At 39.5% G+C, this 24,817-nt stretch overlaps 1 protein-coding gene and 1 long non-coding RNA gene across 8 annotated transcripts; one reads left to right on the forward strand and one right to left on the reverse strand.

Moving 5' to 3' along the window:
- Nucleotides 1-86: 86 nt before the first annotated feature.
- Nucleotides 87-23,261, forward strand: FMO2 (flavin containing dimethylaniline monoxygenase 2). 7 transcript variants are annotated; one of them, XR_012421429.1, is made up of 10 exons: nucleotides 87-145; nucleotides 493-630; nucleotides 7,710-7,898; nucleotides 8,706-8,868; nucleotides 11,430-11,572; nucleotides 15,897-16,096; nucleotides 17,293-17,648; nucleotides 19,398-19,610; nucleotides 19,717-19,789; nucleotides 20,784-21,213. XR_012421429.1 is itself a non-coding variant. In XM_074009858.1 (10 exons), the coding sequence occupies exons 4-10, from the start codon at nucleotides 8,814-8,816 to the stop codon at nucleotides 21,133-21,135; spliced, it is 1,302 nt and encodes a 433-aa protein (XP_073865959.1). In that variant the 5' UTR covers nucleotides 87-145; nucleotides 493-630; nucleotides 7,710-7,898; nucleotides 8,564-8,813; the 3' UTR covers nucleotides 21,136-23,261. The 7 variants fall into 7 exon arrangements, 6 of the variants coding, with proteins under 6 accessions (XP_073865959.1, XP_073865998.1, XP_045248592.1 ...); XM_074009858.1 differs by having other exon boundaries at nucleotides 8,564-8,868; nucleotides 19,488-19,610; nucleotides 20,784-23,261; XM_074009897.1 differs by having other exon boundaries at nucleotides 8,594-8,868; nucleotides 19,488-19,610; nucleotides 20,784-23,261.
- Nucleotides 11,339-19,534, reverse strand: LOC141408225 (uncharacterized). Its single transcript, XR_012421466.1, has 2 exons — nucleotides 19,267-19,534; nucleotides 11,339-11,599 (listed from the first exon to the last, which is right to left on the reverse strand). It is a non-coding gene; the product is annotated as an uncharacterized lncRNA (long non-coding RNA).
- Nucleotides 23,262-24,817: the final 1,556 nt, after the last annotated feature.

Consider the following 24,817-nt stretch of genomic DNA (forward strand, 5'->3'; position numbering starts at 1 on the left):
CTGGAAGAATGCTGGAGGAGACGGAGCTCCTCCCATTTCTCACAGCCACCTCCTACTCTTAAAAACGCTTCCAACTGCCTCCCAGCACACAACCAAGGGAGAAAACTATTCTGTCAAGAGACGGTGCCAAAAGGCAAAAACAAAGGTAAGGTTGATCGCTGGGGAAAGCAGCTGAAAAGGAAAAGCTCAGAACTCTAGCTGGAAATTTGGCTCACATACCTAGTATGTTACTGCATAGTCTGGCTTTGTTGAATGCGTCGCTTTTAAATGTTAAAGCTAGATGTAAGCAAGGTGTGCAACAAATCCATAAGACAACTCAGCTTTTCTCAAAGGCAAGAAGAGAGCAGGATTTTGACTGGCTCTTTCTTCAATAGTGCTGCTTATTAAATTACCACTGCTACAATGTTTAAAGCCAATTACCTGACCACATCATAAGGATTCTCTTACCTGTTGTCCTAGTTAAGTAATGCCGATTGATCAACTCCTTGACAGGAACTGATGGCAAAGAAAGTAGCTGTGATCGGAGCTGGGGTCAGTGGCCTGATTTCTCTGAAGTGCTGTGTGGATGAGGGACTTGAGCCCACTTGCTTTGAGAGAACTGAAGATATTGGAGGAGTGTGGAGGTTCAAAGTAAGTGAGATTTTCTTGGGTCTTGAACAGGCTGTGTTATTTCAGGGTGAATCATGGTTACTGATGGGCCATATTGAGAAGTTATTAAACAACTTTGATCAGATTTTATTTCTATTTATTGACGTGGCCATAATGGAACTGAAGTCATAGGCTGGCATCTCTCCCCTGGTCAATACTAACCCAACCCAGGTAGCTGACCCAGGCATGTAAAATATGTCTTCTTTTGGATTCAGCAATTGTCTTACAGCCCATACTTTTGTCATTCTGTAATACACTAATATTAGAGAACATTTTACAAAAATAGAAGTAACAGGGATTCTTCAAGATATCACTTCTGCTTCAATTATTGAACCAAATTCTTCTTTAGAGAACATGTTCTTATCATTAGTATTTTTCTCTGACAAATGAACCATGTTTGTTTACTGAGCTTTATCAAAGACAGTCTAGTATAACTGCTGTGAAACTCTTTGTTAAATATGTTTTATTAATTAAAATGTATTCTATTAATCAAACCAAATATTGATAATGCTAGTTGTATGTATTAGTCCATTCTCATGCTGCTACGAAGAAATACTGAGACTGGGTGATTTATAAAGGAAACAGGTTGAATTGACTCACAATTCCACATGGCTGGGGAGGAACTCAGGAAACTTACAGTCATAGCAATGGGAGAGAGAGGTGCTGAGCAAAGGGGGAAAAGCCCCTTATGAAACCATCATCTCATTAGAACACACTCACTGTTGTGAGAACAGCATGAGGGTAGCTGCCCCCTTGATTCAATTACCTCCCACCGGGTCCTTCCCATGACACGTGGGGATTGTGGGAACTACAATTCACGATGAGATTTGGTTGGGGACACAGAGCTGAACCATATCGCTGTCCTTCACAATTTGTATAAAAATTAGAAAGTTGCATAGACAGCTCTAAGGATTTATAATTATTCCTTCCCACAACTTCTCAATAGGTAGTAGCTTACCACCTTCTAACTGTGAGATCTTGAGCAAGTTATTTACATCCTGTGTTTCAGTTTACTCAATTATAAATGGATATAACAACAGGAAAGTGTGATTATCTCATAGTGCTATTTTGAAGATTAAGGGAGATAATTCATATAAAGAACTTACATAAGTTTGGGACTCATAATATTCAATAAATGTTAGCTACTAACAATAACCATATATTTTATAGATGAGCAAACTGAAAGTGAGGGAGGTTAAGTGAGATGGCCAGGGCCACACAACTGGAGGAACTGGCCTTCAAACCAGGGCCTCTATGACTTCTAAACAGATAAGCCCTGACTTACAACCATTAAACAAAAAGTTTACGTTCAGACTCCAAAAGCAATGACTTTAGAATTATGTAATCAGGTATCTCTGAGATATTAAAACACATGTGTAAGATATTAAAACACATATGTAAAAGATTAAACAAAAGTTTATGTTCAAAAGTTTAATTATGTAATCAGGTATCTCTGAGATATTAAAACACGTAAGAATATTCCAGATGGGAGCAAAAGGTTTGACTACATGAAAATCAAACTCATATCAGCAGAGACCGTGCAAAGGGTTCTCACTGCAGGCTGATTAGTTAGGAGGATAGCAAGGTGATCCAGGACCTGCACGTGCTTTGTCAGTTCAAATTTAATCTCATGCCAACAGGGATCTTTTTTAACATTCAACATTAGGCTTCTCAAGTACATATGACCATAAACCACACCTAGAGGGTTTCTTTTCTTTTTAATATTTTTTTGAGACAGGGTCCTACTCTATCGCCCAGGCTACCATTCCCAGCCATGCAGAGTTTCTTAAAGATATTGACTCCTTTGGTTAAACAAACCTGCCACCAAAAAAAAAAAAAAAAAAAAAATTGATTCGTGGGCACCATCCCAGACCTACTGAATCAAAATCTTCTGGGGGTTTTTAATAAACATCTCAAATGAATCCTTTAAGTTTGGTAATTGTTACACAAACACCTAATTTAAAAATCTGATCATTCTACTATCTAAACACACTCAGAGTTAATGATGGAGAAGGGAGAAATGTATTCTTCTGTAAGACAGGTAGCTTTGCAAAAAGGAAAACAGCTTAAATCACATTCATTTCTTATTAAAACCTGGTGATTAACATCATTTTAGCTTTTCCTGGGATGGTGATATAATGTGCTGGTCATTCCTGTCTTAACCAAAGATATTTTTGTCCACTCTAGGTTCACATGTAGATTTCAGTTGGGAGTTTTTTGTTTTTGTTTTTGTTTTGAGACAGAGTCTCCCTCTGTGGCCCAGACTGGAGTGCAGTGACTCTATCTCCGCTCACCGCAGACTCCGCCTCCCGGGTTCACACTATTCTCCTGCCTCAGCCTCCGAGTAGCTGGGACTACAGGCGCCTGCTACCATGCCCGGCTAATTTTTTGTATTTTTAGGAGAGACAGGGTTTCACCGTGTTAGCCAGGATGGTCTCGATCTCCTGACCTTGTAATCCTCCCGCCTCAGCCTCCCAAAGTGCTGGGATTACAGGCATGAGCCACGGCACCCAGCCGGTAGATTCTTAACCTAAACAAGAAATGTAGAAATTACAGTTGTTCCTTGGTATATGCAGGAGATTGGCTCCACAACCTCCCTCCCCCAGTATACCAAAATCCTTGCAAGCTCACATCCCACGGACTTATTGTCAGCAAAAGAGATGAGAGTGAGCTTGAATAGTCTGCCAATAATATGATTTGATGAATTCTAGGAAGGTATTTTCTTCAGTAAAATACTTCTCCAACTATCCTATTGCCAGTATCTAAAATTTCAGATTAGAGATACCTTCCTATTCACTAGAAAAACTGGATTAAAACCTAATTAGACTTTATCGAATATTAAAGTTTAAGTATATAACTGTGGAACTTGTAACAGTATCACATTTCAAATTCCTCTTAAAACTATATCCAATAGAGGAATGTAAACTATTGTCTCCACTCAACGAAGTCAAAGAGTCCAAAGAGTCTCCCTTCAGAGTGAAACATAAAATAAGCAAAATTTCACAGGCTGCCTGCAGTAGGGCTATGTGAGGGTTTTGGTTACCAGGTGACTGAGTTTCAGGAAGGATGCTGGGAGCCCCATGCTCTTCCCTGGGAAACTGCCTCTTCACTACTCTACCATCCAGAAGCAATGTTTAAAATGGGTTATTAATTTTTATATTTATACAAATCCTTCTGAGATTACTTAACATATTTGGTGGTGACAAATTAACAATAAATAAGTAAATTTAAGAATCCTTGTCCTATGCCCAACCCAGACAACACAGAATTCTTCCAAACTCTCCAGCACCCCCTGGTGGCACATATGGACCGTGGGACAGGTAGGTATTTTTAGCTCTTTCTAGCAATGGGAAGCTCTTGGCAAGCATCACCTTCTTTTCTTCGCAATACTGCTAGGAAGTACGTATTATTATCTTTATTTACATATTAAGAAGAAACAGTTTTCAGATAAAGAATTTGCTCAGGGGAACATAGGTGGTGGGGAAAAAAAATGAGGGTTTATAATTTTGGAGCTCTCACACTTAATAACCTTGCTGAAGTATTGATAGAGGAAAACATGATCATCTTTCAACCACTAACCTTTGCTGCTTCCTTTATTGTTCCTAATACCTTGTAGTCACGTGGGAGTTACCATGTACATTTTTTTTTCTTTGGGTTTTCTTTTAATATTTGGATTTTGATCTCCTCCTTTTCCAGATGTATATGTTTAGTTATTTTAATTTTCACGTAATACTCTCTAGACATATCTCAATCTTGATTTTCTTCCTCTAAGTTCAATCTGAAATATCATTTTCTCTCTTAAAATACGGCTCCCCCAAGATCCAATATTCCAAACATATTGCCAATGAGTGTATACCCTTTACCCTGAAAGCAGCAGAAAAAAAGGTGGGAAATACCTGAGCCAGGGAGCTTAATTAGGGGTCTCTATCAGTGATCAAGGCCAGTGATCAAGGGGGACACCAGCCTAGTGAAAGATGACAGAAGATAGCAATACTCTAACAGAGATGTGGTTCACAAAGTTCATTGTGCAGAAGCAGCTAGGGAGCACTTCTAAAATACAGGAATCTGGGCTTTTTTTTTTTTTTTTTTTTTTTTTTTTTTTGAGATGGAGTCTCACTCTGTCACCCAGTCTGGAGGACTCTGGTGCAATCTCTGCCCACTGCAACCTCCACTCTCCGGCTTCAAGCAATTCTCCTACCTCAGCCTCCTGAGTAGCTGGGATTACAGCCTTGTGCCACCACACATCTGGACCCATCTTCTAATGCAACTGGTCCACTGACTGGCATTTGAGAATTGTAATTTTGCCTCTAACTATAGGACAAGGAAGTAAGAAGAGTTTCAAACATATTCAATTCGAGTAATGGAGCACATAGATGTAAGGTCCATCTAAAAGAGTGAAATGACAGAATCACAGAGTATTTTTAAAGAAAAGCATTTTATTACTTCTAACTGTTTATGATAACTACCCATGAAAGCAAAATTATTGATTGGTAAGGGTCAATATAATGATGTTTCATAAACAAAAAGTTTAATTTGTAAGTTTTTGTAATTCACATTTATAATAAGTGAATCTGTTTCTGCTTTATAAATTTGCTCCCTTAAGTAGATTAAATATTACCCTTATAATCTTCTTTAAACTTAGTTTACAACCTTTTCATTGTCATGAAGTCAAACATAAACTTCAATTCAGATCGTGATCAAAAGATCATAAATTCTAAATAAGTGCTATCTGAATTAACTTGGTTTGCTAGAGTTTTCTGACATTCTGAAAATTCTATATTAGAAGAATTCTTTATTATATGATCATTTATGTTAAAAAAAATTATGGCAAATTCTATATATAAGGAAATTCAGACTATCTATATTTATGCTTAAATGTTATCCAGGAAGTACGAGTACTTAAGTAAATATGTGAGTTAAATATATCGGTTTTGAAAACTGTCTCTGTCCTCCTCTTGATTGACAATAAACCCTCTATCTCCACTTTCACGTCTCTAAGTTCAAGTGCATTTTAATTCAATACAACAATAAGCTCCATAAAGATATAAACTATGTTTGTACGGTTAGCATCTTATCCCTAACTCCAAGCCCAGGCCCTGGTCAGGATAAGCATTTGATACATACTTGTCTATTCAATCAATGTTAATCATCTCTTCATAACTAGGAAAACTAGGCCAATTTTACCCAGATTTCTCTAAATACACAGACACCTACTTTAGCAAACTAAATGTAGAAAGAAGTACATATAAAGACAAGGGTTTCTTTTTTTAGCTGCTATTTACCAATTAACCCAACAATGAAAGTGTATCACTTGGCCAGGGCGCAGTGGCTCATGCCTGTAATCCCAGCACTTTGGGAGGCTGATGCAGGTGGGGATCACTTGAAGTTGGGAGTTCCAGACCCACCTGACCAACTTGGAAAAACCCTGCCTCTACTAAAAATACAAAATTAGCTGGGCATGGTGACGCATGCCTGTAATCCAAGCTACTCAGGAGACTGAGGCAAGAGAGTCACTTGAACCCAGGAGTGGGAGGTTGCGGTGAACCGAGATCATGCCATTGCACTCCAGCCTAGGCAACAAGAGCGAAATCCTGTCTCAAAAAAAAAAAAAAGAAAGGATTATCACTTGATCTTCAGAGAAAGAATTGTGAGGTCATTATTGTTTGCTGACAGACTACACAAGTAAAATAAAACCTCCCAAAATTTTGCCCCGGCCCTAAGATTACCGTAGGGCCTCAGACATCAAATCAGCTCTTCTCATCACTCAAAATTCCCTTAAAATTGACCTGATAGAGGAGCCAACCACATTTTCAAGCCAAATTGTTGGGTCTTTTAAAAACTAGCATTTTGGCTGTAGTATAACCGTCTTAGTTTAACTGATTCAAAACTGTGGCTGGCTTAGTAAATTTAACTCTAGTGGCCAATAATAATAGAAAAGAGATCAATATTCTTAAGTATGTATTTCGAGCCTGACATTCTGCTAAGTACTTTATTCACTCTCATTAAAGCCTTGGAACAATTGTTGCATGTTTAAGTTATTAGTGAGCCCCATTTTATAGAGGAAAATGAGGAAACTGACCTATGTAACTTGCTCATGGTCACGAAGCCATGAGTGGCAGAATTAGGACATCAACACAGTCAGTCTGACTCCAGAACCCTCCTATTTATCTCTACTCTATGCTACTTGTAAAATTATTTGGTCTTGGGGCTGGGCGCAGTGGCTCATGCCTGTAATCCCAGCACTTTTAGGGGTCGAGGTGGGTGGATTGCTTGAGCTCAGGAGTTTAGACCTGCCTGGGCAACATGGTTAAGACCTCATCTCTACAAAAAAAAAAAAAAAAAAAAAATAGCCCGTGTAGTGGCACATGCCTGTGGTCCCAGCTACCTGGGAGGTTGAGGTGGGAAGATCACTTAAGCCCAGGAGGTTGATGCTGCTGTAAGCCATGATCATGCCACTGCATTCCAGCTTGGGCCACAGAGTGAGACCCTGTCTCAAAAATAAATAAATAAATAAGATATCAGTGCTACTCACCTTTATCACTTGACAATGATTGATTTGTGTAAAGGGATTCAAATCAAAATGTGTCAAAATGTGCAAACTCCCTTCCTCCAAAAGTATTCATTTTAGAATACTGAAATTCTCTATTATGTTCTCTGCCCAGTGTCCCAGGGTTTACTGGTTTCTAAAGAGCTGGTGGGTGTATACAGCCTCCCCAAGGGGAATTCAGGAAGTAAGCTGGTTGTCCCAAAGACTGGCATTAAATAGGTAGAGACCCAGGATCCTAATATCTTGCAATGTGCCAAAATAATTGTCCCTGTGCCCAACCTCACCATTGCCACATCACTCCTACCCCTCACAGTGAGTGTTACAGGCAGGCAACAAACTGGTGTCATCACAGAATGATTGATGGAACACATAGACTGCACTCATCACCTAAACATTGTCATCACACCACAGCAACCAAAGACAATTGCATCACCCAGGGGTTAGATGTAGGAAGAGTAAAAAACAAACAAAAAATTTGAGTGTGTAATTATCACTATTGTATTTGATCCTTCAGGAGAAGGTGGAAGATGGCCGAGCAAGCATCTATCAATCTGTCGTTACCAACACCAGCAAAGAAATGTCCTGTTTTAGTGACTTTCCAATGCCCGAAGATTTTCCAAACTTCCTGCATAATTCTAAACTTCTGGAATATTTCAGGATTTTTGCCAAAAAATTTGATCTGTTAAAATATATTCAGTTCCAGGTAAGGTATTTTTGGGGAAATGGGTTTCTCTACATTGGTCCAGGTATTTAAATAGAAAAGTTATTCTGATAATGAAAGCAATTATGAATAAACTATCCCATTCTAAGTGTTTGTTGAAATATAACAACCTGATGTAAAACCCAAAAAGTAGTGTTATTACACTTAACGTTCCTGACATATGCCAATTGCATGATCACTTGAATTATTGGTTTCCTTGTTCAGACTATCAAATAACAAACAGAAGTTCTTTAAAAAAACTTATTTTGTAATAGAGCACTGTAATGAGAATGTACATGCCATGGTAAACTATGTGTATATTCAGGGAGTTAAAGGAAGACAAAAGTTTTTAAATGGGGGAAAAATACAATTACATAATTGTTTTGAAATAATTATATAAATATAAAGAGCAATAACAAGGGTGATGCCAGTCCAAGATTGGACAGTCACTGAGCAGATGTTCTTGTAGAAGTCATTTTTGTGTAAGATTATGATGGTCTTTCTGCAAGGTGGTGGTTTTTGTAGTCTTTTTTGTTACCAGGCACACACCATGAGAACCCACTCTTTCTGGCCTTTCCCACTTCTATTTGTCGGGTTTCTTAACATTAGTGACTCCATCTGGATTCTGACAGTTTTCATAAGAACTTGTTTTTCTTTTCTCTCTCAAGTCCTTACTCAGTATTCAACACCCTTAACAGACTGGTCCCACTGCTGAGTCAGGCCTCTTGCACGAAGCAGCGATGAGAAGGACACACTTGGCCCATGTTATCCTGGAGTAATTCTCAATGATGCCTTCTCTGTTTCTTCAAGACAACTGTCCTTAGTGTGAGAAAGTGTCCAGATTTCTCATCCTCTGGCCAATGGAAGGTTGTCACTCAGAGCAATGGCAAGGAGCAGAGTGCTGTCTTTGATGCAGTTATGGTTTGCACTGGCCACCACTTTCTACCTCATATCCCACTGAAGTCATTTCCAGGTAAGACCCGCAGGGATTCCCAGCTTTTTGGAGTAGGTTTACAGGTACTTTATATGTAGTTTAGATTGACAGGCAGGATTCATTGCTGCAACTAGGCACAACTTGGCTCAATAAGATTGAGATAGAGCTAAAAAGATGAAAGACACCAAACAGCATCTTTGTTTCTATCGGCCTCTGAGTCTTCATCACACATAGAACTCAGAGCCAACTTCCTTGGAAGTCACTAAATCCTCAGCAGAATTTTAGAGAATGCACATCAAACTGGTTCTCTGTTGGAGAGGCCCTTTTAGTCGTGTGCTTGCATTGGCCTTTTTCTACCCTGTCAAACACCGAGCCTTTTCCACAGGTCCATTCTCACACACAAGGGGAGCACTCCTAGAAAGAAATGCTTCTGCAGGTTAGTGATGGGGAGAGAAGTGCAAGAATAGAACCCTGCATCCACCTGTTCTGGTCCACCCAAGTCTTTCCTCAGAGAACACACTTCTTTCCCAAGGCCCTCAGGAAAATAGGTAATATAGTGGTTCATAGGCCAGGCTTCATATTAGAATCACCTGGGGGAACTTCTAAATCCCTGATGGCCTGGGGACCTACCCCCAAAGATTCAAACACTATGGAGTAGGGTTAGAGCAATGAAAGTTTGCTCAGGTGATTTTAATATATAGTCAGGATTAAGACCTGCTCATCTAAAGCAATTGTTCCCAAATAGAGTCACCTGGAGGGCTTTTCAAAGCACAAATTGCTAGGCCCCACCCTCCATATTTCTGATTTAATAGGTGCTATGGCTTGAATGTCCTGTCCAAAACTCATATTGAGGTTAATCCCCAATGGGGCAGTATGAAGAGATGGGGCCTTTAAGAGGTGATTGAGTCATAAGAGCTCTGCCCTCATGAATGGGTTAAGCCATTTCTGGATAAATGAGTTAATGGATTCTTGGGTTATCACAGGAGTGGAATTGCTGGCTTTATAAGAAGAGGAATAGAGACCTGAGCTAGCGTGTTAGCATGCTTGGCTCCCTCACTATGCAATGCCCTGTGCTGCCTTGGGACTCTGAAGAGTCCAAACCAGTAAGAAGGCTCTTAGCAGATTCAACCCTTCAACCTTGACTTCTCAGCCTCCACAATTGTGTGCCAAAATAACTTCCTTCCACTATAAAATATTCGGTTTCAGATATTTTGTTAAAAATAGAAGACAAACTAAGACAGTAGGTCTGGCATGAGGCTGAGAATTTGCATTTCTAACACCAGGCAATGCTGATATTGCTGGCCATGTGACCACACTTTGAGAACCAATAATCTAAAGATCCTTTCGAGCAACCCCACCGTCAATGGCAAATCCTTTATAAAGTCGTATGTTTCTGGGAAGTGTAATAGTAACTAGGAAAGGACACAGAGAAGCTTGTCTGTGATTAACCACCAGCAAGTCACTGACTTACACAATATGGAAACCAACTCCTATGTTCCTGGTTTTTAGTTTTAGTTTTTGTTTACTTTTGGAAAATAAGATTGCTAAATTGTATTCTAACTATTACACAATTATAATAGTACTTCATAATGTGCTTAAGAAATATTTAAGAGTATCTGATAAGTGATTTTTTTTTTTTTTTTTTTTTTTTTGAGATGGAGTCTCACTCTATCACCCAGGCTGGAATGCAGTGGCACAATCTCGGCTCACTGCAACCTCCACAACCTCCATCTCCCAGGTTCAAGCGATTCTCCTGCCTCAGCCTCCCAAGTAGCTAGGATTACAAGTGCATGACCACCCCTGGCTAATTTTTGTAGTTTTAGTAGAGACAGAATTTCATCATGTTGGCCAGGCTGGTTTCAAACTCCTGACCTCAGTTGATCTGCCCACCTTGGCCTCCCAAAGTGCTGGGATTACAGGCTTGAGCCACTACACCCTGCCTAATATGTGATATTAAAGTGTCAAGCGTCATTATATAGTCCAAAATAGTATAATGGGAAGCCAGAAGACAGTATCTGGTCCTGCAGTATCTGGTCCTGCTGTATCTGGTCCTGCAGTATCTGGTCCTGCAGTATCTGGTCCTGCTGTATTCATGACCATTTGTTTGTCTCTATCAGAGCCTCCGAAATCAAAATCAACCCCTTTGGTCCTTTTTTTTTTTTTTTTTTTTGGTGTTGAGACAGTCTCACTCTGTCACCCAGACTGGAGTACAGTGATGCAATCAGGGGTCACTGCATTCTTTACCTCCCAAGCTCAAGCAATCTTCCCACCTCAGTCACCTGAGTAGCTGGGACCACAGGCATGCGCCACCATGCCCAGTTAATTTTTGTTTTTTGTGTTTTTTTTGTAGAGACAGGGTTTCACTATGCTGCTAAGGCTAGTCTCAAACTCCTGAGCTCAATCAACCTGCCTAGGCCTCCCAAAGCACTGGGATTACAGGCCCCACCTGGTCTGGTACCTAAACTTTATGTGCTTTACCCCTTTAGAGAAGAGGCAAAACAAATTGACGGCAGAAAGGAAAAGTTGGCAATGCAGTTTTATTGAAATCAGCTTGACATAGTTGCTCTGGAGCTCAGACTTCTCTCTTCTTCCCCCTGAAGGTATCGAGAGGTTCAAAGGCCAATATTTCCATAGCCGCCAATACAAGCATCCAGATGGATTTGAGGGAAAACGCATCCTGGTGATCGGAATGGGAAACTCGGGCTCCGATATTGCTGTTGAGCTGAGTAAGAATGCTGCTCAGGTGCGATGCTCTCTGCTTACCATGTACCTGGAGGGGAGGAAGTGGGGATGCTATACTGGAGAACCCCAGCTATATAATCACGGCTCAAATCCTCATTAACTAGTTGGTTGGTAGCCCATTGTGGCATCATAGAAAATCTGGAAGTCAAGAAACCAGTTTACCTCCTAGCTCTGTCACTAACCAGCCATGTATCCTAGAGTGATTCATTTCACTTCTCTGGGCGATGGCTCCCCCATTTTTAAAACGTGAACTTTTGACCAGATGATTTTCCAGAAAGAGGCCTTTCATCAACATGGCTCACTATAGCCTTGACCTCCTGGGCTCCAGCCTTCCTTTCATCTCAGCCTCCTGAGTAGCTGGGACTACAGGCACATGCCACACCACACCCAGCTAATTTTCATATATTTGTAGAGATGAGGGTCTCACCACGTTGCCCAGGCTGGACTCAAACTCCTGAACTCAAGCAATCTGCCCAACTCAGCCTCCCAAAGTGCTGGGATTATAGGCATGTACCACCATACCGAGCCAAGACACCTTGTTTCTACCTGGATGTTTAATGAGAGGTTAATCTGTTCATATTCTGGAGAGTGGCTTTTAGAAATTTAGTGCATATTTGAATTATATTTGAAATATAATCTTCAGTTACCCAAATTTTATTAAAAGAAAAGATTAAATGGATAGTAGGTCTCTCAATTAAAATCATAGATATTTAGGTGCTTCCTGAGGCCTTCTAACCACTGTCCTCTTAGCACCTGCTCAGGAATGACACCAGCTGAGCTGCCAAAAAGTCAAACATTATACGATGCTGCTGCTGACAGTGGTGGTAAGGAATAGCAAAAAAATAAACTCCTTCTGCAAGGATAGACCTAGGCAAAGAAAGAAAAATCGCTAAAGGTCCTCTCCCAAAGCATCCCCTCTCAAGAAGGCCTGAACAAGATGCCAAATCACTCTTACACTAGCTCCCTCAGCCTGGTATCTCTGGCCACCCAAGGCTTACCATGGCCCTCTGCACAACGAACAAATCATTTTCATTCTGAGTCTTACACTTTTAGGACTCTAGATACCCAGCGGCAAAAGTTATAAGCAAACATGACGCCTGCCCAGCAGGTTAATGAAGGGGTTACATTGGGCCCTGTCAGAGTCATCCATCAGTCAGTGTCAGTCAGTACCAGCCTGGGAACAGAGCAAGTCACTAACACCAGAAGGAGATTTACTAGACCCAGTAAGTCTTCACTTTGTGAGAACAAACCTCTTATCACTTATCTCAGTGTGAAGAACAAGTGAGGGGGCAGGAACTGTGACAGCCTGGAGAGGAGCAGAGCTGGAAAGTGAGAGTACCAGCTCTAGGCTCTTTCATGCTGGGAACACCCACAAAGCCTAACAGTGTATAATGGGGCAGTATGTGAGGAGCTGATGTAGCAGTCAGCCAAGTGAAGATCCATCCTAGACTACTACATGTTGTCAGACCAGTGATTTGGACTTAGATCTCTTCATTCCAAAGATATCAAATCTTAGATGGCAAGAACCAGTTCCTTGTATGGGTCTTGCCCTACAGAAAGCCTTATGGTGCCAGATTCAGTATTAAGAAACTACCTTGGCTCTATTTGCATGCCTTACAGCTCCTTAAATAATCTTTTGCACAGAGTGCAAAAGACTTTGTTGCCATCTTCCTCTATCAGTGTAAATGCCACTAGGTGCCCCCTTTTTAGGAGGTACTTCACTTTTGAGGTCAATCATCTTTAAAACAGAGACTCAATAAAGTCTGTTGCTATGCATGTGATACATCAGCTACATAGTAGATTCCTCCTAAATATGTTATAATCATACATTTCCAGGATTATAATCATTCATCTGCACTAATCTCTTCAACATTTATTAGAGTAACAACATAAATCTATAACTATCATAAAACCTTTTACACAGAGTAATATACTCTCAAGCCTTCTGTGAAAAGACTAACCAGAGACTTTACAGGAGCTATACATGCTAGGAACAGAACTAGATGCATCTGAGTAACTTGAAATTATCACCTGAACTTACCAAAATTCTGAGTGTGCACTGCTCTGTTAAAAGAAATTCACCTTTATAAGGACACAGCACTCTCTACCACAATCCAAAAGCACCATTCAAGATCATATGGGATGGTGCTGCATCATTGTATTAATTCATTCTCATGCTGCTATGAAGACATACCCAAGACTGGATAATTTATAAAGAAAAGAGACTTAATTGACTCACAGTTTGACATGGCTGGGGAAGCCTCAGGAAACTAACAATCACAGTGGAATACACCTCTTTACGAAGGTGGCAGGAGCCAGAATGGGAGCGAAGGGGGAACCCCTTATAAAACCATCAGATCTCGTGAGAACTTACTCCCTATTAGGAGAACAGCATGGCGGAAACCTCTCCCATGATTGAATTATCTCCACTTGGTCCCGCCCTTTACACGTGGAGATTATTACAATTCAAGGTGAGATTTGGGTGGGGGAACACAGCCAAACCATATCAGTCATTTACATACTTCTGACCAAAAACCAAATCTCTGACCTTTGACCTAAAGCATGCGTCTCAGATAAAGCAGACTGAGCCTAAATCCTCACGTTTCTCTCGCTGTTGCAGCTAGTGTCACTAAGGCAGGTTAGACTCCCCTGCTGTAGGGAGGGTCACAACAGAAAAAGAGTGAATCAAACAGGCAGAGCATTCCATTTGAAACAGGGTTTGATCCTGAGGAAGAAGAGGGGACAGTAAATAACGGAAAGAGACACTAATGGAAATATTTTTGTATCTAATATCTAATCAAAGTATTGCCAAGTCAGCCTAAGGGCAACGGCAGGAGAAATTCAGAACATAGGTATATACCACACACAGACCAGCAATACAGGAATGCTTGGTGTAGGTGCTACTTCACAAGCTAAGAATTTAAGGCCCATCCCCACAAAATTTGTCTCCAAATTCTGGTTCACTCCAGACATAAGGCACTGTATGAAACTCCTCTTTTCCAGCCTAACTTTACAAAATAACAGCTAGCAGTACTTATCACTTGCCAGGCAATATTTCAAGTACTTTATATATACCACCTCATTTAATCTACACAAGAATGCCATGAGGTAGGTACTGTTAATACCCCCATTTTACAGAGAGAGAAACTGAGGCACAGATTGAAATCATTCACCTATGGCAACACAGATTGAAATAGTTCACCCACAGTAGTGTGATTTGGATTCAAACCCAAGCAGCCCATATCCAATCCTCTTAAGTAAATTGGTTACCTTGCAAGTGAATCTTATGTGTTTATCAAGTATAGCCTTAAACAAAACTCATTGGATGGTATGTGAACATTTAAGAAGCGGTTCAAATATGCATTTGGACAATGAGGGAGTAACAGTAAACACAGCAAAATATACATTTGAAAAGAGATTAAATGTACATTTTGGAAACGAGAAATCTTAGTAAACAAGGTGAAGAATACATCTGAAAGAGGATTCAGATGTGCACTTTAAGAGACAGAGAATCACAGTATAAGTTCACAGTTTTTAACTTTTAAAATACATATCAGGCACTATGGCTCATGCCTGTAATCCCAGCACTTTGGGAGGCTGAGGCAGGAGGATTGCTTAAGCCCAGAAATTTGAGACTGACCTGGGCAACATAGTGAGACCGTCTCTACAAAAATATTTTTTGAATTAGCTTGATGTGGTGGTCATGTCTGATGGTGAGGTGGGAGGATCACTTGAGCCTAGGCGGTCAAGACTGCAATGAGCCATGACTTCACAACTGCAGTCCAGCCTGAGTGACAGAGCAAGACCCTGTCACACACACACACAATAATAAAGTCTTTTAAGTATGGAAGGAAGATTATTTCCCTTGTTATTCTCCATCCAGAGATATGCAGATGCATATACTTATACTTATGTAGTCACTAGGCTATAATCACATGTTTCCAAGGATTATAATCATTCTACCTGCACTATAGAAGAAACTTAGGTGGGTGGAAAACATGAGAGGAGGGAGGAACTTTCTCTTAAGGAGCAGCAAACCACAACTGTAAACATGGGAAAGACTTGTGGATTTCATCATCAGAATTAGCCCAAAGACTTTCTCATGTCTGCATGAAGTTCTCAAGACTTTGTTGCAGTCTTCCTATATCAGTGTAAATGCCATGGGGTACCCCTGTTTAGGAGATACTTTACATTGAGGTCAATCATCTTTAAAACAGAATCTCTGTAAATTCTGGGGCTACACATGTGATACATTACCTTCGTAGTAGATTCCTCCTAAATGGGACAATGCCCTAATTTAAACTGCATTTCTTTTTGCTTGCCAGGTTTTTATCAGCACCAGGCATGGCACCTGGGTCATGAGTCGTGTCTCTGAAGATGGTTATCCTTGGGACTCGGTGTTCCACACCCGGTTTCGTTCTATGCTCCGCAATGTACTGCCACGAACAGTTGTAAAATGGATGATAGAACAACAGATGAATCGGTGGTTCAACCATGAAAATTATGGCCTTGAGCCTCAAAACAAGTAGAGTTATTTTGCTTTAGTGGTATACTCGTTGGTGAGCAAAGTTGTCTGAAGGTGTCTCCCTTAACAAAGATTCAAATTGCTAACGCAGTATTTCAAACTACAATCTAACAATATGAGTACCTTATAGGTCCTGGAGTTTGGATTCTAAATTTGTTCTGTATACCTTTAAAAAACACTTAAGAAGATGAAGCAAAAGTGTTACAAGCTGCTCCAGAAAGCAAAACTAGGGGAGAACTTTCTAATGCCCAGAGTTATCTAACATTGGAGAAAACTGTTTCAAGAGACTATGACCTGCCTTTCAGAGGGGTGTGGTGGGAAACACGTAATTCTCCATCTAATAATTTATGCTTTGCTAACCCTATACCATGAAGGTTCTTCCCATGGGCAACCTTGAAACACATTCCTTTTTCTTTGCTAAAAGACACATCTCTGTTGATGTCAGTTATATGTCAGTGATTTAAGCACAAGCAAATGTTATGAATGGTTCTTTTGCTTTAGTTGTTACAGGTTTCTTCCCTTAAAAAACAGAAGAGCTTCAGAATCTTTTAACAAATGCCTGCCATGTAACTACCATATTCTAAGATCGGACATAAGTGCCATGTATTGTCTATTAAAAAAAGAAAAAGAAAATGTTCTCAAATCTACAAAAAAATATAAGCAGACTTTGCATCAACATCCATGTTATTACTAACAGAGACTCCATGGATATTTGGGACTAACAAATATCACCAAACCTAATTTTATACATTAATTTTCACATTGATCCCTTCATAGGTTTCAAAAGTAGTAGAAATTTAGCAAATTTTTTCTTCCTTACTTATGATCAAATAGGAGTTAAATAAAACAGCAAAATAATAAAAGCTAGATAGCATGACAAAGGTTAAAAACAGAAATGGTATAATAACCACCATAATACTCAGGGATTTTGTCTAAGCCCTAGGGGATGCTTCCTTCTTTAAAATCTCTTTCACTCACATCGCCTACATGTTTTCCCTTATTTATTGATGGGAGGTATTTGTGACATGAGAATTAAGTCAGAAAATAAGGACTGGCACAGACAACCAGTTAAGTTAAAGTTTTACAGATATTTGAAAAGCTGTTTTATTTTCAGAGCCATACCCCAAAAATGTCAAGAGGGTTCAAGATTCCTCAGGAAATGATCCTTCAGAATGTTTTTCTTCTGTATGTCTCAGATACATTATGAAGGAACCTGTACTAAATGATGATGTCCCAAGTCGTCTACTCTGTGGAGCCATCAAGGTGAAATCTACAGTGAAAGAGCTCACAGAAACTTCTGCCATTTTTGAGGATGGAACAGTGGAGGAGAACATTGATGTCATCATTTTTGCAACAGGATATAGTTTCTCTTTTCCCTTCCTTGAAGATTCACTTGTTAAAGTAGAGAATAATATGGTCTCACTGTATAAGTACATATTCCCAGCTCACCTGGAGAAGTCAACCTTTGCATGCATTGGTCTCATCCAGCCCCTAGGTTCCATTTTCCCAACTGCTGAACTTCAAGCTCGTTGGGTGACAAGAGTTTTCAAAGGTAAGTGTGTGGGCAGGGGAGTGGCTAAGTGTTTCAGATCTGGTGAAGTTTATCAATAATGATAAGAATGTTGCCTGAGATAAAAAGGTTGCCAAGAAAAAGTTTGACAACCTTGGCTGCTCTCACAAGATTAGCTTTCTAAAAAGTTACTGGAGAATTCAAAGAATAACAAATACAGGAATCTGGTCATAATAAATACCTGCAATCATCCCTTTAAACTATTAGACTGTCAAGAGAATTTCAACTGGCATAAAGCTAAGTGCATGTTAACTTTTATTTGAATCGTGAGAGAATAAGTTTAAGAAAAACATCTGTGTCTCCTGGTGTTACCTATGTGGTGTTTAAAACGTTCTCAGCATATGTGCAAATCAATTTAACTCTTAATACCTGAGTAGCTCAACTTCACAAATCCCTACAAGTTATAAAATTATTAAAAGGTTTATTTCTGAGTGCCTGTGTAGCACTTCATACTCCTCAGAACAGTGTTATCTCCCTGCCTCCAGCGTTCAATTCTGTTCAGCTAGGTATTACTGAATACCTAGCCCTGCGCTGTGAACTGGTGGGACTGAGAGAAATTTAAACAGACCATTTCAACATAATACGACAAATGCTTTGATTGAGTAATATATGGAGTGCTCAGGGAAGGAGAGAAAGGGCACTTACCACGGTAGAAAAAGGAGAGGGCACATGATAAAGGAAAACGTCCTGGATAACTGCATTTTTTCAGGGGCAGAAAAGGGGATTGCCTGAACAAAGCATAGAGGCAATGATACATATGGAAAGGCACATTATATTTGACATTCCTAGAGCATGACATATGAGGCAGAGAGAGAAAAGAGATTACTCTTGGAGAAGGAGACAGGACACAGGAATTTTGTAAGACATGCTATGGCGCTTAGATTATAAATTATAGATCAGTTCTTCCCAAATATGGCTACACATGAAAATCATCTGATGGATCCTTAGGGACCCTGATTAAGTAAGACTGGCCAAGGGACCTGGAATATGCATTTTAGAAAGCTCTTCAGCCCGGGGCACCAATGGAGGGTTATAAGCAAGGAACAGGCATTAGCAGATTTACACTTTGGATAGATTGTTTCAGCAGTAGTGTGGAATATAGATTTGAAAGTGGGGAAAGACTACAGCCTCACAGATGAAAGAGAAAGTTACTGAAGTAACTTATGCTAAAATATGATGCATCCTGGGCCAGGGCAGAGATACAAAGTGGAAAGGAAGCCATAAGTGTGAGAAAGCATTAAGGGAAAAATCAGCAGGACATTATGATTGGTTCAGTGTGGGAAAGTCAGGGAAATAGAGAGGAATCAAGGAGGACTTACAGATCTCCGGCATTGGAAACCAGGTAGACAGTAGTGCTGTAAATAAAAGGGGGTATGCAGAAAATGATGCAAGTCTGGACAGGAGGGCTTCAGTGAGGAACTTAGGCCTGGACTGCTTGAGTATCAGATGTCTGATGACTCTAGGCAAGGGGACTTGACCATATTTCAACACATTCAAAGCTCAGGGGACATTTGTGGGCAGGCAATGTAATCATGAACTCACAATAATAACTCCTGCATCAATCTTTCCCTATCTCTACTGCCCGACTCTCATCTCTCACCAGGTTTATTTCAACAGCCTCTTTACCGGTCTCCCCAACTTTGGGCTTGCGTCCCTGGAGTCCATTTTCCTAAATTCAGCAGCCAGACAGATCTTTCCAAAAAATAAATCTGATCTTCTCACTTCATGCAGAAAACTTCCACAGCCTCCTATCACCTTTAGGATAGAGGCCAAACTGCTAGTCATGGCTGCCAGGCTTCCAGACATGCTTCCCTTTTCCAGCCTCTTCTCTTGGCCCTCTCCATCTTGTAGTCCATGCCGTAGACTGTGCTCCCTGGACAGCGTCACATGGAGTGCTATGGGAGTGGCACCCCATGAAGTTCAACAGCACAGAAGCCCTGACTGGTATGACATGGTTCAATGGCCAGAGTTTAATTTTAAGAATCAATAACTAGATAAAGTAATGATATTGACTCAAACTTACTATTCAAACCAACCTTTTATTCCTTAGGCTTGTGTCACCTGCCCTCAGAGAGAACTATGATGATGGACATTATCAAAAGGAATGAAAAAAGAATTGACCTGTAAGAATATTTTTTAATTCTTTAAATGAAGCAGTGTTTCTTGAAGTACAGTGATCTAGCTACTTACAAGAACCACCTAGATGCCTGATAAAATGCAAATTTCTGGGCTAGAGCCCAGATGATTGAATCAGAAACTCTGTGTGTGAGGCTAAAAATTGCATTTTTATCTTTTCCCTAAGCGATTCTTATACATACTAGGTTAAGAACCAAATACTTAAAGATAAGAATTGTACCAAATCAGAGCACTTCTCCTTGGCTTAATTTCATCTCAGTTCTATATGATGCCCATGTCAGATTCCGTAACTTCTCAAGCCACCTACACTCCGTGGTTAGAGAGGGAATGGGATGAGACGGTGGTGATAGTAGCTTGAATAGCTGTGAAAAGTTAGCTGGAGAATCCCCATCAAAATAAATTAGTAAGGGGTTGGTGTGAAGGTTCAAGGATTTGTACTTTATGATGAGGTAAAATGAGGTTCAACAGTGATCGAGTACCCTTGGAAAGTTGATTTGGGGTTCACATCAGGTGTAGGGAGTTTTCTCTTGTTCACATTCAATTTTACCTAACATTGATTATCTACTATATGTCATCCAGACTGCCAGGTACTTTAGTAATTTAACAAGCAAATATTAAGCATCTCCTGTGAGCAAGACACCAAGCTATGCTTTCATACGCATTATCTCATGAATCCCTGCCGCCATCCTGACTAGTATGTACTTGCCTGGAGATTTGCCACTGCTTAAAAAATGCCAAACAATGGTGATCATCTTGTCACATTTCTAGAGCATCCATGAATTCATGGCTCTTTGAGGGCCTATTCTCAATCTGAGATATGAGCCTCCTGGAACAATAAACTCATACTTTCCACCAGAGATTCATTCAAAACTCATTCATGTATTCACTCATTCCTTCATTCCTTTAGCAGTTTTGAATGCCTAATATTCTAGAAAACTGAGAACATTTTGTGAATATTCCCTTTTTACTTTCTTCACTAAGGTTTGGAGAAAGCCAGAGCCAGACGTTGCAGACCAATTATGTTGACTACTTGGATGAGCTCGCCTTAGAGATAGGTGCGAAGCCAGATTTCTGCTCTCTCTTGTTCAAAGATCCTAAACTGGCTGTGAGACTGTTTTTCGGACCCTGCAACTCCTATCAGTATCGCCTAGCTGGGCCTGGGCAATGGGAAGGAGCCAGGAGTGCCATCTTCACCCAGAAACAAAGGATACTGAAGCCACTAAAGACTCGGGTCCTGAAGGATTCATCTAATTTCCCAGTTTCCTTTCTGTTGAAAATCCTGGGCCTTGTTGCTGTTGTTGTGGCCTTTTTCTGCCAACTTCAATGGTCCTAGTCAGCATAACACTTTGGGCTTTATTATCTTGTCAGTCACTACCTCCTAAAGAATAAAAAAAAAAACTAGAAGAAAAAATATTAAATTCATGTTCTAATAATATATTTTAGAGTTAGGTAGTACAGGTGAGGGGGAAATTGTAGAGAATTAGCAGAATTGGGTCTATGTACAAAATCAAATTGTGTCATGCAATTTTGCCATTCCACGCTTCCCTCAGTTCACGAAAGTTACCAAAAAGTAAAATAAAATAAGACTGGTGGCCGGGCGCGGTGGCTCACGCCTGTAATCCCAGCACTTTGGGAGGCCGAGGCGGGCGGATCACAAGGTCAGGAGATAGAGACCACGGTGAAACCCCGTCTCTACTAAAAATACAAAAAATTAGCCGGGCGCGGTGGCAGCGCCTGTAGTCCCAGCTACTCAGGAGGCTGAGGCAGGAGAACGGCGTAAACCCCGGGAGACGGAGCTTGCGCTGAGCCGAGATCGCGCCACTGCACTCCAGCCTGGGCGACAGAGCGAGACTCCGCCTCAAAAAAAAAAAAAAAAAAAGACCGGCTCAGGTAAATAGTGCTGCCAGCCCTGATATACGGGAGTTGTATGGAAAAATAATAGAATTACACAGCATGAAAAGCAGCCCATGGTTTAAATTATTAGACAATTTAAATTGTGGGTAAATATTTAAGACTCCCAAACAATGTTTTTGATGGTCTTCTATCCACGCTACTTGGTAACAGAGTTCTCAGATGTTAGGTCATGTTTCATCTGCTCAGTCGGGGATCACTCAAACTACTAGAGAAAAAGTGAGAGGATAGATTTAGAAAACATCAGTAATTGCTCAGATGAACTTTTAGGACCTCATATTTAGAGCTAAGCAAATAGCCACATTTCCTATATTTTGACAGAAATACTGCTAGAAAAATTAAAATGTCATGATAGCTACCTAACAAATATAAATGTTTAATGCTTATCGTAGGCCAGACATTACGCTATGTGCACATCATATGTATTATTTCATTTAATTCTCACAACAATTCTGTGAGATGGTTACAGCTATTATAGTCATTTCACAGATGATGAAACTAAGATTCAGAGCAGCTGATATTGTGAGGCAGCTGGAATTGGAACCCAGGTTTGTTGAACTCTAGAACTAAAGATCATAATGTTGTCTTGTAATATATTTATTTACAAAACACTTCATTATTTATAAAGAATTTATTAACAGTTTATCTTATTTATACTCATATATCTGTTACTTTGGGAGGCCCTTTACATAGAAAACAGCATTCTTTTTGCCAAATATGACCAAATTACTTTTATTTATAATTTTTGATTTATATTTCAGCTAGATCTAAAAAGCATCTGAAGGAATTTACAATGAAAGATACCTATGCAATAACATTTAGGATAATCTTTGACATTTTGGAAAAATAAGAATTGAGGGAAAAAAGGTGTATCTCCCAAGTAGATGCAAAGCATTATATTGATTGACACTTGTATCTAACTCCAGTCTTACAGATAACCAAGGCAAAAAGCTAAATAAACAATATGTAACCTCTAACATTTGGTAAAAGGAAGTATACTGGTCTGTTAGGAGAGACAAACTTTTTTTTAGAATTGAAGTCTAAAACAAACAAAAGCAATTCAATGTCAATAGACATTGAGCAACGTAATAGACAAATATCTCCTAATGGAACATTTGCTACAGCTGCTCCTTCCATGAACTGTGCTTTGTAAAATGAGCTCTGTCGTGAGTCCAAACCAAACCCTTCCAAGAGAGAACAAAGGTCAGAGATGTTGAAGATTTCAACAAATTTCTCCTCTTATTTCTACCAAGCCTTTGTGAGCATTGTTCTTCATTTTGGCCTGGATTTCTCCCTCAGGGACCTAGAACAATGGAATGTCAGTCTCTGTAGTTAAATTTTTTTCTTTAAAATTCAATTAAGTTATACCAGGATTTACAGGCAAGATTTTTTTTCTTCATTGCTCCCATAAGCAAATTTGTTTTAAAAAATTGTAAATGAGGTATATACTTAGTTCTTGGTTAAAAAATATATTGCTTTGTTAAGTATTAAAGATTTTTTGTAAGCCATTGTATTAATAATACTAATAAAATCAAGCCTTTATAGCAAGGGTCAGTGAATTACTACTGCCTGTGGGCCAAATCTAGCTCACTACCTGTTTTTGTAAATAAATTTTTATAATAGTACACAGCCACATTCATTCATTTATTTTATGTGGTTGCTTTCAAGCAACATTTTTAGAGTTGAGTAGTCACAACAGAACCTATGTGACCCACAAAGCTAAAATACTTACATTCTCACCATTACAGCAAAACTTTGGCAATTCCTGCTTTATAATATGTAAGGCATTGTCCTGTTTTGCATAACTTGCCTTATTTTGTCATTATCACTACCCATTTAATAGCTATGGTTGTTTTCCTACTTCTACAGTGGAAGAGACTGAAAAGCATTTGTCAGGTTAATGCTAAATCAGTGTGGAAATATAGCTCCACGAGGAAAATATTATTAAATTTATGTCCCTAAAATTTTTAGAAATCTCTTGAAATCTTTCCAAATGTTCTGGTATCTTTGAAAAATGTAAATAGTTTATTTATAGAGAACCCTGCTCTGAGGTTGACTCAAAGGTTAAAGAAGACTCATCCATCTATCCTTCTGCCTCCATATATCCTGACCATCAAACTATCCCAGGAAAACCATCTAGAGTAGTTTGTTTCAAATTGTTAGCCACAGACCACCTACATCACAAAAACTCAGGGAGCTTATAGAAGTGAAGATTCCTGAATATAAATATAGTAATAATTCAGATCTGCTGAATAGACATCTCTGCTGAAATCCACAGTTTTCATAAGCTCCCCCAGAAGATTCCTGTGTACATTAAATCTAGAAACCGTTAGTCTGAAATCTCTCAAAAAATAAAAATAAAAACTGCTTTCAGAGAGTAGCCCACAAAATTTCCCATTCTTCAAGGACAGATTCCTCCTTCTGTTCAGTCTTAATGCTCTAGCTGCAGTTTACAATTTTTGTTCTGTAAAGAATGTTAACTGGTTATCACCTTCAATAGTTTCAATATGTCCCCCAAAGTTATGTGTTTGAAACTGGCAATAGTATTGGGAGGTAGGGCCTAATGAGGTGATTAGGTGAAGTCTCTGTCTTCATGAAAAGATTAATCCCATTATCTCAGGAGTGTGTTGGTTATAAAAGCAAGTTTGGCTCCCTCTTTTCCCCATACACTCTTTTTCCCTTCCGCCTTCTCCTTTGCCATGGGTGGACACAGCAAGAAGCCCCTCATCAGATGCTGGCCCCTTGGTCTTGAATTTCCTAGCCTCTACAACTAAGCCAAATAAATTTGTTTATTTTAAATAACCCAGTCTCAGATATTCTGTTATAGAAGCACAAAATGGACTAAAACACCACCCTTTTTCCAAAATCTCTCCTTGTGTTGGCTCCCTTTACTAGCGTTTCTTTTAACTATTCTCTTTATGATAGTTTCTTAATTTTTTCTATCAAAAGCTAAATATGGCACACTTGTTCTTTACAGAAAAATAAAGATATTTTAAATAAAATACTAGGGACATGGTATGTAATACAATTTGAAACAATAACTTGAAATAATAAAGATTGAAGATGCTTAACCCAGAAAGAATACAGCATCTACATTATAATGA

Source organism: Macaca fascicularis, chromosome 1, assembly GCF_037993035.2.
Source record: "Macaca fascicularis isolate 582-1 chromosome 1, T2T-MFA8v1.1".
In the NCBI taxonomy this organism is placed as follows: Eukaryota; Metazoa; Chordata; class Mammalia; order Primates; family Cercopithecidae; genus Macaca; species Macaca fascicularis.

Coding starts and splice junctions, on each gene's coding strand:
- FMO2 (XM_045392657.3), top strand. CDS start 499: ATGGCAAAGAAAGTAGCTGTGATCGGAGCTGGGGTCAGTGGCCTGATT. Junction 631..7,709: donor GAGGAGTGTGGAGGTTCAAA/GTAAGTGAGATT, acceptor TTGATCCTTCAG/GAGAAGGTGGAAGATGGCCG. Junction 19,611..19,716: donor CAGCACAGAAGCCCTGACTG/GTATGACATGGT, acceptor TTTATTCCTTAG/GCTTGTGTCACCTGCCCTCA.